Raw genomic sequence first — 13,614 nt, 5'->3', positions numbered from 1 at the left:
AATCAGGAGCCGATCAGGAGTCAATGGGGGAATCAGTTTGTCTGAAAAAAGACTGAAAAGACTTTTCTAAAAAATTGGCACAGGAGCCATGTTATTTCTTTTAATTTTATTATAAATTTGTGTTTACGTCACTCAATATGCTTTTATGTCGCTTAGCCAGCTACATAGAAACGGTTCACGTTAGCCAAGTGTGCTGAGAAGTCAGGGCCGAGAACGGTTTGTAATTTACCCGTACCGTACCGTACTTGGCTCAAGTGGAAACACAACTGGAACCTTTTCCGAAGGTGGAAAAGCAGCTTTTGTTTCTCAGTAGATAAAGATGAACTACTTACTAGGGCATTGCGATATTTCACCAGATTAAAGTGAATCGTTCAAATGAGTCATTGGTTGTAGAATCGGATGTGTCATTAGTGGATGTGTAGCCTACGGCGGGCATTGTGTGATTATCTAGGCAGTTTAGGACATCGCACAAGATTTGTGTCAACATAGAAAACATTTCATCGCTGGAAAGGTTTTTTCGTTTATTGAAATTGTGGTTTATGTCAGCTGAAGTGCGGAACGCTTCATAGATATAGATGAGGCAAAGTTGTTGTTTTTGCGCAATTCACACCCGGCGGTAATTCAGGAGAGGATGCTCCATGTGAACCTTCGGTCTTTCGACCTTTGAACATTGCTTCAATTGATGTTGATTGATATGCGTGATAATATAGTAATAAGCTCTCTCTCTCTGCACTCATTCTATTCTACACCACTCACGATCAAAAAGGCTTTAGTTTGGTGGGACAAACATTGTATTTGGCGGCCGGCAAAAAAAGAAACTGTGTTTATGAGGATATTCACAGAGACGGGCATTCTGACTTAATTTTGAATGTTCGTGTGCGTCAAGCTCGGAGAGAAAGAGCACTGAACTTTGCGTAGCTACACTTCTTAGCGCTTGATGTTTAAACTGACAAGACTTAAAAACACATGTAAATGATAAACTTTCACTATATGATGGTTAAACTTTGCAATTAATCTGTGAATCACAAGCGTTACGGGCCAGGAAGCAGCTGACCTGTATGGATCACGAATCACGGATCAACTACGATACCTATCGCACATCTTGCTATAATATGACTATCGTGGATTCGCACATCGCGATATCAATGCTGAAATTATATATCGTGCAGCCCTACTACTTACTGTGATCTCAGACTGTGTTTAAGTGGTTTCTCCACTGCATGGATCTTCATGTGTCGCTTCAGGTGATTTTTAAAAGAGAAACTCTTCCCACACTGATCACACATTTGTTTTCTCTTTGAGAGACTCTCCAGGTTTGACGTGATGATGATGGCGCAGTGGATAAGACACATGCCTTTGGTGTGAGAGACCCGGGTTGGAATCCACTGTGAGACACCAATGTGTCCCTGAGCAAGACACTTAACCCCTAGTTGCTCCAGAGGCGTGTGACCTCTGAAATATATAGCAATTGTAAGTCGCTTTGGATAAAAGCGTCAGCTAAGAAATGAATACATGTAAAATAAATGTAAACACCAACCTCTTTGTTCTTCAGGATCTTCAGTGTGTTTCATTCTGCAGGTTCTGGATCACTGGGAGGAGCTTCACTGATGATGAATTACAGTGGGAGGAGCTTCACTGATGATGAATTAAAGTGGGAGGAGCTTCACTGATGATGAATTACAGTGGGAGGAGCTTCACTGATGATGAATTACAGTGGGAGGAGCTTCACTGATGATGAATTACAGTGGGAGGAGCTTCACTGATGATGAATTACAGTGGGAGGAGCTTCACTGATGATGAATTACAGTGGGAGGAGCTTCACTGATGATGAATTACAGTGGGAGGAGCTTCACTGATGATGAATTACAGTGGGAGGAGCTTCACTGATGATGAATTGCAGTGGGAGGAGCTTCACTGATGATGATTTGCAGTGGGAGGAGCTTCACTGATGATGAATTGCAGTGGGAGGAGCTTCACTGATGATGAATTGCAGTGGGAGGAGCTTCACTGATGATGAATTGCAGTGGGAGGAGCTTCACTGATGATGAATTACAGTGGGAGGAGCTTCACTGATGATGTGATCTGCCAAAATATCAAACAAATTACTGAGTTTGTTTTTTAAGCTCATGGACAACAGATTTAAATAATGTAAATTCTCACAAATGTAATTAATGGTAAGAAAAGCAGTTAAAAAGCATAAAAAGAAATAAACATAGGCTACATATAGTAACCAACAAATACTCTCAGCCTGTTTACACCAATGAAATAGTACATTTACAGGAGATCTGAAGACATCAGCATAATAAATGAGGTGAAAACAGGAACTATTGTCATGAAATAAAGAGTGTTTTCAGCAGATCTGTTAATATTGATGATCCTCAGACTATCAACACTCATTCAACAAGACATTCAGGATCATCAGCAGATCATCTCACTTTATTCTGAGTGTTTGCTGATAGAAACACATTATTTGAGTCAGGATACATGATAAAAGCCTGTAAAACTGCTCTATTGAAAGACAATACAGTTATTTTTCACAATATAACATGGATAAATCATCAATAATATAACAAAATATTTCAATAACCTATCTTTATGAACCTCTACAGTCAAATAAATAGTCTACAACACCATAATATGTAAATCTAAATATATTTTGACTTTATAATTACTATTAATTGCAATAAAGTAATTAAATCATTAAAATGTAACAGATTTGTATGTACAGAAACTGACAATGATCATAAAACTCTTACAAAAATAACTCTTACGTTTCCTGTCACACTTCATTGATATTTGGGTCAGTGAGAAACAAGGTTTGTCAAGACTAGAAATTCGAAAATATTGTAAAAACTTGTTTTAAAAGCATGCATCAGGTATGTTAAAATGTACATAGTGTATTTATGTTTATGTAATTAAAAATGACATGTGCAACATTTTCTACGAAAGTTACACAAAAATAATTTTATTAAGAGTTCTCTAAATGTAAATTTTAATGTGGTTTTGCAATATTTGGCAGGACATATGCTGAAAACACCTCTGTTTTCTAAAAATTGTTTAAAAACATATCACACTAAACTAGATTATTAAATATTATTCCACATTAAATTTCCTGTATATAATTATATTTTTATGAAAAATACTTGTTACACCAATTGACAAAAACCAGTTACACCACCTGACCATGTTGCTTCTAGAGTCAAAGTCCATTGTTTGTTGAAGAAATTGTGACTGAAAATCAAGCATGAAAGTCAACAAGTTCAGCAGAAGTGGTTTTATTTTTGTCAATGCTGAACCAATGGGCTTCATTCTGGTGTTACGCAGCATGTTTGAGCTTCAGCAAGAACTAATGAGGTTACATTGAACACTTGAAAAGAGTTCCAAATAGTAGCTTAGTTTATATAAAAATTTTAATCTGCATCATAAACTAGTGATGTTTGACTTAATTGGCCCCTAACAGAAAGCCTTGTAATAGAAGTCAATAGGTGTAACCGGTTACACCATTTGACATTTCAGTTTAATTTTTAAACAGTTCATTTTTATAATAATGATGAATTATCAATGTATTCCCGGGGTCATACCATTTGACATATACTTAAGAATATCTGACCATACCCTAAAAAGTTATAAAATGAGTTAACATTTGCATGCAGCATTTAGTTTCACCGGGGGTCCGTCTCTGTAATACAATTTCCTGTCACATGATCTTCTTACACATTAGGCTTGTTTGAGATGAGCAAAATCTGCGCAGAACCGATCACTGGTGATCAGCGCCAGATTTATGCCGGTTAGAAATTATGGAACGCGATCGGGGCCAATAGTCTTTAAACGAAAGGCGTGAAATCTGACCGCGTCAACACGCACTATTTGTTCGCGTTAACGCGTCAATTTTTTACTTGTTTCTTTTGAACGCGTAGACACGATCATTCTGGTCGTGTTAAGGCGTCAGTTGTCGTTGCGTTACTTTAGTGCGTGTAAAGACGCACAGTTTTACCATGTTAAGACGTCCAATTTGAACTTGTTTCTTAACGCGCACAATCTGTATGTATTGAAGTATAATATTTTTAAAAAGCAGACTTACCTTTATATGTACCTAAATAAATCCTTTAGTTTATTGTTGCATTGCTTTACTGACTACTGTGCTAGAGTAAAGTAATGTTACAATGTATAGATAAGTCAAGTGCTAATTATCCATATTATTTGTTTTTGTTTTAAGTTATAATTTCCAAATGTATTATAGGCTAACTTACACAGCACATGTTTATAACTAAACACACACACACACACACAAACACACACAAACACAAATTTATTCACTTTCACATAGCCTAATAATGTTTTGTAATTTGGTGTTTAGTTGTATAGTTTGTTTCTGCTGTTCTGTCTGTATTGTTTCCAGGAACATCATCTTGGCTGCTGCGGGATGATGAGTGCAATCATAAAATCACTACATTATATGTAACTTAATCAGTGTTCAGGTCTAATAGACCCCAATCTTTTAAAGAGCGATTGCATAAGGATTTTTTTTTATTTATATGGAAAACTGTCATTTATTTTTATTTACTTCTCAACTATACATTTATGCTGTGTTTTTGTGGAAATTTGGAAGTTGTTTACCTATTTACTGCACAATTACTTAACTAGGATATAAATTGGCTCATGGAAATATATTTTTAAAGAAAAAATCACTTAAATGACGATCTTAATTAAATCTAAATTGTTTTTGGACATTGCTCTATGTGTTAGGGATAGAATACTGACATCTGCTGGAAAAACTTTAGACATTGTAATTAAAGTGAGAAAGTGCAATGGCCACATATATCCAATAGAGGACCATATAGGACCATATAGGACTTTTCACTTCATTTTTCTTGATGCTTCAACTTCTCACAACTTTATGATATATATTTTGTGAATATATATTTAAACAATCTGAAATACATAAAAAAATATTTTTTGTCAAAGTTACAATTTGTTGTCTGATATATTTTGAATTATCTGCTTTTGCAAATTATTATACATACATTTGCAGAAACAAGTCACATTTTCCCTCTCTTTCTCTCTCTCTCTCTCTCTCTCTCTCTCTCTCTCTCTCTCTCTCTCTCTCTCTCTGTGTGTGTGTGAGTGTGTGTGTGAGTGTGTGTGTGTGTGTGTGTGTGTGTGTGTGAGTGTGTGTGTGTGTGTGTGTGTGTGTGTGTGTGTGTGTGTGTGTGTGTGTGTGTGTGTGTGTGTGTGTGTGTGTGTGTGTGTGTGTGTGTGTGTGTGTGTGAGTGAGTGAGTGAACATGCTTGTTCCATGTTGCATTTGTGAATTTTTTTTTAGATTTATGCCAGTTTTGTTTATTTTATTTTATTTGCCAATTTTTGTAAACATGCTCTATGTAAATGATTTCCATTACACGAGAGTAGATGTTAATACTTCATGCTGATTTGTACTCGGCTTTCGCCAAGATAAGCACTGCTTTACAGTAACCTATGCTTCTCCATCCATTTACGCTTCTTTCCATCTGGTGATGTAAATCTCCTTCTGTCTAGTGTTAACACGCGTCAGCACACACAACGGCTGCAACCACAGTGCTGTCCCCCCATAACAACCCTCTGGATTGAGCGGAGTAGGGAACATCTCTAGGGTCTTCAAGTGGGCACCTTCCGTCCTCAGTGTTTCGTCGACTAGCCCACGACACCTCAAGAGGGCTCGACAGTGACTCTGGCGTCCCAGAGTCCCCCCCCTCCGTCCCCCACTCAACTCAGCCCAGCTTACTGACCTCTACTTCCCTCTTGCTGCTGAGACCTAACCACAATCTCACAATCTCTCCGCAACCCAACCATACGCGCCAACCCGTTTGACTAAGGCTGTCGAGCCCCACTGGTGCGTTAATATGCAGTTTCAGTGGCAACGGTTCCGTATGGCATACTAGCTACCGCAAAACACAATATCTGCCCAACCACCCGTCATTCACGCAATATACACAGGAACGTAATGACTGTGAATACTATACAACCTATACATCATCATCATCATCAGTGTGTGTTCTTCATCATCATCATCATCTGTGTGTGTGTGTTCATCATCATCATCATCATCATCATCATCATCATCATCAGTGTGTGTTCTTCATCATCATCATCATCAGTGTGTGTTCTTCATCATCATCATCATCTGTGTGTGTGTGTTCATCATCATCATCATCATCATCATCATCATCATCTGTGTGTGTGTGTTCATCATCATCATCATCATCATCATCATCATCTGTGTGTGTGTGTTCATCATCATCATCATCATCTGTGTGTGTGTGTTCATCATCATCATCATCATCATCATCATCATCATTGATTATTGCACACAGCTGTTTCCCGTCACCTTGTTAGTATCTGTGTGTATATATTCCCTGTTTGTTTCTGTGATTGTGGTCGAGTCCTTGTTTAATGTCACTGGCACTTCGGAGATCTTCTGTTCATGTTTTTGTTTCTTGTTTTTGGACTGCTTTGTATGGATTTTGAACCTTGCCTGGATGACTTACGATTTTGGATTGCCCCCAATAAAACCACTGCACTTTTCTAACCTTTTGAGTGTGCATCGTGACAGAAGGACTCGACCACAATCACAGAAACAAACAGGGTATATATACGCTTATATACTGCTTCTATTGTTCTCATTTGTAAGTCGCTTTGGATGAAAGCAGGCCAGAGGACCATCAGTGTTTGACCCAGCTGGACTCGACCTGTCCCGAACTGACCCAGGCGACACTGTAATGACCCGCACTGTGGGAGAGTCTAGTTCCATGCGCATAAAAATGTTGTCAGGGATGATTTTATTTCTCTTTAAGGTCAGAATTGTTCTTTTAAAAGTATTTTAGTTCATATTTGAGTCATAAGAGACATAGAGTTGATGAATGAATGATCTTATACCGAAACTCATTGTCGAGCGCATGGTATCCGTTGTATTTCTCACTGTTTATTTTCACATATAACTAACTTCATATTTATTTTTGACAGTTACATGAGCGGATGAGCTGTATTTCATGTCTGTTTGGTGTCATATTCATAAACACGTGATGGGTGTTCCTTCGTCGTGCCTTCGTCTCTGTGCTAATCCTTTCCGGGAGCGTCGAAAGAACGAATCAGTGAAGGGATGAGTGAAAAGTGTGTGTATCTTCTTCTGCGGATGTTTACAGGCTACAGATCAAACCCTGCAATAGCACACTTCCCAGGCGGTGATGAAGAGGAAGCACAGCACAGTGTGTTCTCCTTGTGTGAGATCTGTGGCAGGACTTGTACAAGCTCCAGTTTCTGATTCCTCTTGCTGAGAGTATTGTCTCTCTGTGTCCCTGTACTCATTTAATGCCGCTAGTCTGATGTGGTCTGAGCACTGCGTTCAGCTCCAGCTCCAGCTGAACCCCGTCACCAAGTTCTCCTTGAAAGAGGCTGTCGTGTGGAAGGAGTAAGGAACCGATCCGGGAGGTTTGGCAAGGCGTCTATGACCCACTGAGGAGTGTGAGATAACCTTGAGGGATTTGGTGCTTAAAGATTTTTCAACCATTTCAAAGAGAAACAAAAATGACGCAGACATATTTCATTTATTCATTGCATACTTTAAACTTTATCATTACATAAAAAGCTGTAGTTTGAATCTCCACACTGTGTTTAATGTAACAGGTATAGGTGAACCTGTGTTTGCTGTCGGGAGCGTGTTGTTTAGTGTAGTGTGCTTACTTTAAACACATTAAAGAGTCATGCTATTAATCACACAATATCTTGTTTCATTCGGCTCAGATCATAACATAACAGCTCATTCCTCAGATCATAACTTATGAAAATTACTTACATTATTAATATTACTTTTAACATTCAAGTCAACCCTGGGATAGTAGACTCTAGTGCTATAACTAGACAGTACAAAGGGATATTTAACATATTTTACCCCAATTTTATGTTTTTTCAGAAAATAATTATTTTTCGCTGTGCTCTTTTTTAGTTTAAGTGCAAAACAGGTTTACACCGGGAACAATGGCGCTCGGACCGCATCTAACGAGCCGGGCGGTGTAAAAGCCCCCGAGTGATCTCTGTCCCGCTTGAGTTACTCTCTCCCTGACGAAGAGTCGTTAAGAGCTCATTAAGAGTAAGAGTATGTTAGGTGTGCGGCACTGTCACCTGTTTTTAAAATATTAAAGCCATCATGATGAAATAAGGATTTTTATATTTTCCTCAATAATATTCAAGTGTCCAAAACGTTAAGTCTATCACACAACCAGTATAATAACCTTTGACTAGCCGAGGCGTTAGCGATAGCTGAAAACAGCGGGACTGACTCCGTCACTTACAGTGGTTGTGGGATTTGAAGTGTGAATGTAATGTGAAGTGGTGGTGTTTGAATCGCATCTGTTCGTGTTCGTGCTGTCCTTCTCTTCTAATCACCGTCTTGCACAGAATCCTTGTAGCCGAACTTAATTATATTTGTCGTAGCGTCCATGTTCAGTCACGACTGTCTCACGTTAGCGCTTTCTGCTGCGTCATGTGCGTACAAAAACAGAAATTTATTAAACAAAAGACAAGTTATTTCGAGTCATTTAACTCAAGTCCGAGTCAAAGTCTTTTATTAATATTTGTCAAGCAAGTCTCAAGTCCTAAAATTAACGATAAATTAAGTCTAACTCGAGTCAAGTCATGTGACCTCTGCGTCAGGATCAGGGTATGTGCACTGCACACAGTATTGAGGATCCAGACACACAGAGTTAGGTGAGTAATACGGCAGTGTAACGGAGATGAATTAAAAGAGTAAAAAGATGATACATATATACACTTCTCATCTGGCAAAACACCGGTGTATCATATTTCCACAGCTCCCAGTTTTACTCTGGGATTTTCCCGTGTTTACACAGTGAACAAAGATCGCTGAGTGGTGGAAGTGAGAGAGTGCTTGATCTGTGACAATTACATTGCTAAACAAAACATTTAGCAGCCTATCCTTGCGTTGTTTTTGAATAAATAAATCAAATAATATGAAATAAGTTTCCGAGAAAATTTCCCCCTCAAGTGTGTGTAAATCTCAGCTCCTGCGAGTGAAGTGGCGTACGGCTCTCTCAGGCCTGATTCTGCGACGCAGCGGTTATAAACGAGGCCTTTTCATCATTTCATCATCCACGAGGAACATTAATTTATATTTAATTCAGTGATTCCTCTGCAAACCGCTAGAGGGAGCCTGCGAAACACACTGTGAGACTCAGTGCTCTAGTGTTTCTGTTCAGACAGACACACCGCAGATCATGTGTCATGTTACAGCTCTACTACACAACACAATACAGTCAGTTAAACTCCAGTGACAGGTGAGCGCTGATGTCATCAGTGTGTTCATCATCATCATCATGTGTGTGTGATCATCATCATCATCATCATCATGTGTGTGTGTTCATCATCATCATCATCATCATGTGTGTGTTCATCATCATCATCATGTGTGTGTGATCATCATCATCATCATCATGTGTGTGTGTTCATCATCATCATCATCATCATGTGTGTGTGATCATCATCATCATCATCAGTTGTGGTCATTAGCGTCAGCTGTCTGTAACTCGTCTGTGGTTGTAAGATGAAGTCTGTGCTCAGTGTCGCTGATCATGTAAGTAACAACATCATACTTAACCAGTGTTGTTTAATATGTTTTATTAATGTAGTTAATTTGTTTAATGTCTATGTAGTTTATATTGATCAGTTCCAGTTGTTATTTTAGTGCTTTGAGTTAGAGGTTCAGTGACATCTGGAGTGTGTGAGTGTATGTGTTGAGAGATTCAGCTGGTGGAAACTCTCGGAGATTCAGTGTGTGTGTGTGTGTGTGAGAGAGAGAGAGAGAGAGAGAGAGAGAGAGAGAGTGAGAGAGAGAGTGTTTGGGAAAACATTTTAAAAAGTCTTGAAGTTTTATATTACAATAATACACTTAAAAAAATATAACAAACACCATTTCGCAACATCAAGCATTTACTGAACTGAATAAACTTGAACTGAGTCAAACTGAACAAAGTGTAACGACACAATTTTCTACCGTAGAGATGAAACTGAATTCATAATTGCAATACCGACAGTTTTATTGAACTGAACTGAACAACAACAATATTGTCTTCTGTAGAGCTGCTTTACAACAGAATTAGAATTTGTCTCATATTTGATTGCATCATTAATTAAGTTTATTACAGTGAAGCTGCTTTGAAACGATCTGAATAAAGCGCTGTGGAAATGAAGAGTTTCTCAGGGCTCGTCCTGCAGGAACCAGACTTCGTTCCTCCGCCCGTAGGGTTTGATTGGCGGGTCGTAGCTGCAGCACAGGTACTGCTTGCGCTGGAAGGGGGTGGAGTCTCCCAGCGTGATCATCAGACGCGCCGCTTCTGCGCGGAACTCGCTCTCTCCTGCGAACCCCCCGAACTGCCTGCAGGGGGAGACAGAGGCGCGGTCACAGCCGTTCACACCGAGAACCATAACGGTAACCGTAACTGTAATAAAAACTATATCTATAACGAAAACTATACTACCGTTCACACCAAGAATGATAACTATATTCGCGTCCACATCAAAGAACGATAACTATAACGGTAACTATATTCACGTCCACATCAACGAACGATAACTATAACGGTAACTATATTCGCGTCCACATCAACGAACTATAACTATAACAATAACTATATTCGTGTCCACATCAACGAACGATAACTATAACGGTAACTATATTCGCGTCCACATCAACGAACTATAACTATAACAATAACTATATTCATGTCCACATCAACGAACGATAACTATAACGGTAACTATATTCGCGTCCACATCAACGAACGATAACTATAACGGTAACTATATTCGCGTCCACATCAAGGAACGATAACTATAGCGGTAACTATATTCATGTCCACATCAACGAACGATAACTATAACGGTAACTATATTCGCGTCCACATCAACGAACGATAACTATAACGGTAACTATATTCGCGTCCACATCAATGAACGATAACTATAACGGTAACTATATTCGTGTCCACATCAACAAACGATAACTATAACGATAACTATATTCGTGTCCACATCAACTAACTATAACGGTAACTATATTCGCGTCCACATCAACGAACGATAACTATAACGGTAACTATATTCGCGTCCACATCAACGAACGATAACTATAACGGTAACTATATTCGCGTCCACATCAACAAACGATAACTATAACGATAACTATATTCGTGTCCACATCAACGAACTATAACTATAACAATAACTATATTCATGTCCACATCAACGAACGATAACTATAACGGTAACTATATTCGCGTCCACATCAACGAACGATAACTATAACGGTAACTATATTCGCGTCCACATCAACGAACGATAACTATAACGGTAACTATATTCGCGTCCACATCAACGAACGATAACTATAACGGTAACTATATTCGCGTCCACATCAACGAACGATAACTATAACGGTAACTATATTCGCGTCCACATCAACGAACGATAACTATAACAATAACTATATTCGCGTCCACATCAACGAACGATAACTATAACAATAACTATATTCATGTCCACATCAACGAACGATAACTATAACGGTAACTATATTTGCGTCCACATCAACGAACGATAACTATAACGGTAACTATATTCGCGTCCACATCAACGAACGATAACTATAACGGTAACTATATTCGTGTCCACATCAACGAACGATAACTATAACGGTAACTATATTCGCGTCCACATCAACGAACGATAACTATAACGGTAACTATATTCGCGTCCACATCAACGAACGATAACTATAACGGTAACTATATTCGTGTCCACATCAACGAACGATAACTATAACGGTAACTATATTCGCGTCCACATCAACGAACTATAACAATAACTATATTCATGTCCACATCAACGAACGATAACTATAACGGTAACTATATTCGCGTCCACATCAACGAACGATAACTATAACAATAACTATATTCATGTCCACATCAACGAACGATAACTATAACGGTAACTATATTCGCGTCCACATCAACGAACTATAACTTTAACAATAACTATATTCGCGTCCACATCAACGAACGATAACTATAACGGTAACTATATTCGCGTCCACATCAACGAACGATAACTATAACGGTAACTATATTCGCGTCCACATCAACGAACGATAACTATAACGGTAACTATATTCGTGTCCACATCAACGAACGATAACTATAACGGTAACTATATTCGCGTCCACATCAACGAACGATAACTATAACAATAACTATATTCATGTCCACATCAACGAACGATAACTATAACGGTAACTATATTCGCGTCCACATCAACGAACTATAACTTTAACAATAACTATATTCGCGTCCACATCAACGAACGATAACTATAACGGTAACTATATTCGCGTCCACATCAACGAACTATAACTATAACAATAACTATATTTGCGTCCACATCAACGAACGATAACTATAACGGTAACTATATTCATGTCCACATCAACGAACGATAACTATAACGGTAACTATATTCATGTCCACATCCACGAACGATAACTATAACGGTAACTATATTCGCGTCCACATCAACGAACGATAACTATAACGGTAACTATATTCGTGTCCACATCAACGAACGATAACTATAACGGTAACTATATTCGCGTCCACATCAACAAACTATAACTATAACAATAACTATATTCGCGTCCACATCAACGAACGATAACTATAACGGTAACTATATTCATGTCCACATCAACGAACGATAACTATAACGGTAACTATATTCGCGTCCACATCAACGAACGATAACTATAACGGTAACTATATTCGTGTCCACATCAACAAACGATAACTATAACGATAACTATATTCGTGTCCACATCAACGAACTATAACTGTAACAATAACTATATTCGCGTCCACATCAACGAACAATAACTATAACGATAACTATATTCGTGTCCACATCAATGAACTATAACAATAACTATATTCGTGTCCACATCAACGAACTATAACAATAACTATGTTTGCGTCCACATCAACGAACGATAACTATATTCGTGTCCACATCAACGAACTATAACAATAACTATATTCGCGTCCACATGAATGAACGATAACTTTAACTATAACCATAACTATATACAACGCCTTTTTCATTGCAACTTCAAAGGAAGCAATACAACGTTTTCGCTGCCTACCTGAGGTAATTTTGTCACACTGTTTGCTAGCATGCGTAATGATCTCATCGTTAATACATTTCCTCATTTATTCCAAGGGAACGACCGGTTGCTTTCCATATATCCATTTATTTAACGTATCCTTGAAAAGGTGGGTTTGGCTTGTCAAACAGTGGTGGATTGTTCTGTGGTGGACACAGTGTTGTCTGCCATTTTAAATGTGCGAGCCCTTTAAATTCTAGTGGATTCTGATTGGCTGTCAGTGTTTTATTGTTCGACAGCTTGAAAAAAATAATTCTGAAAGTGATCCCAACGATATTGTTCCTCGTACCTTTATCGTTATAGTTGTGGTGTGAACTGTGCTATTCTTCGTTATTTATGATGTCCTTTGAAAAC

The 13,614-nt window shown here is 38.4% G+C and overlaps 3 protein-coding genes across 7 annotated transcripts in view; 2 read left to right on the top strand and 1 right to left on the bottom strand.

Moving 5' to 3' along the window:
• Nucleotides 1-13,614, top strand: part of LOC143714407 (uncharacterized) — an 85,008-nt gene that overhangs the window by 9,787 nt on the left and 61,607 nt on the right. The gene's annotated exons all lie outside the window — the stretch shown is intronic.
• Nucleotides 1-13,614, top strand: part of LOC143714448 (uncharacterized) — a 111,862-nt gene that overhangs the window by 37,243 nt on the left and 61,005 nt on the right. The window lies entirely within an intron of this gene.
• The window catches only part of LOC143714480 (heme-binding protein 1-like), a 17,272-nt gene continuing 13,724 nt past the window's right edge, over nt 10,067-13,614 (bottom strand). Inside the window, exon 4 of the mRNA XM_077205705.1 lies at nt 10,067-10,422. Coding sequence (XP_077061820.1) covers nt 10,245-10,422 — 178 coding nt within the window. The 3' untranslated portion in view covers nt 10,067-10,244. The remainder of the gene's footprint in view (nt 10,423-13,614) is intronic.

The sequence above is a fragment of the Siphateles boraxobius genome, unplaced genomic scaffold (genome assembly GCF_051911475.1).
Source record: "Siphateles boraxobius isolate OS27281-9 unplaced genomic scaffold, OSU_SipBor_1 54, whole genome shotgun sequence".
NCBI lineage: Eukaryota > Metazoa > Chordata > Actinopteri > Cypriniformes > Leuciscidae > Siphateles > Siphateles boraxobius.
Note: the sequence above shows the minus strand (reverse complement) of the source record. Positions and strands in the feature narration are given on the sequence as shown.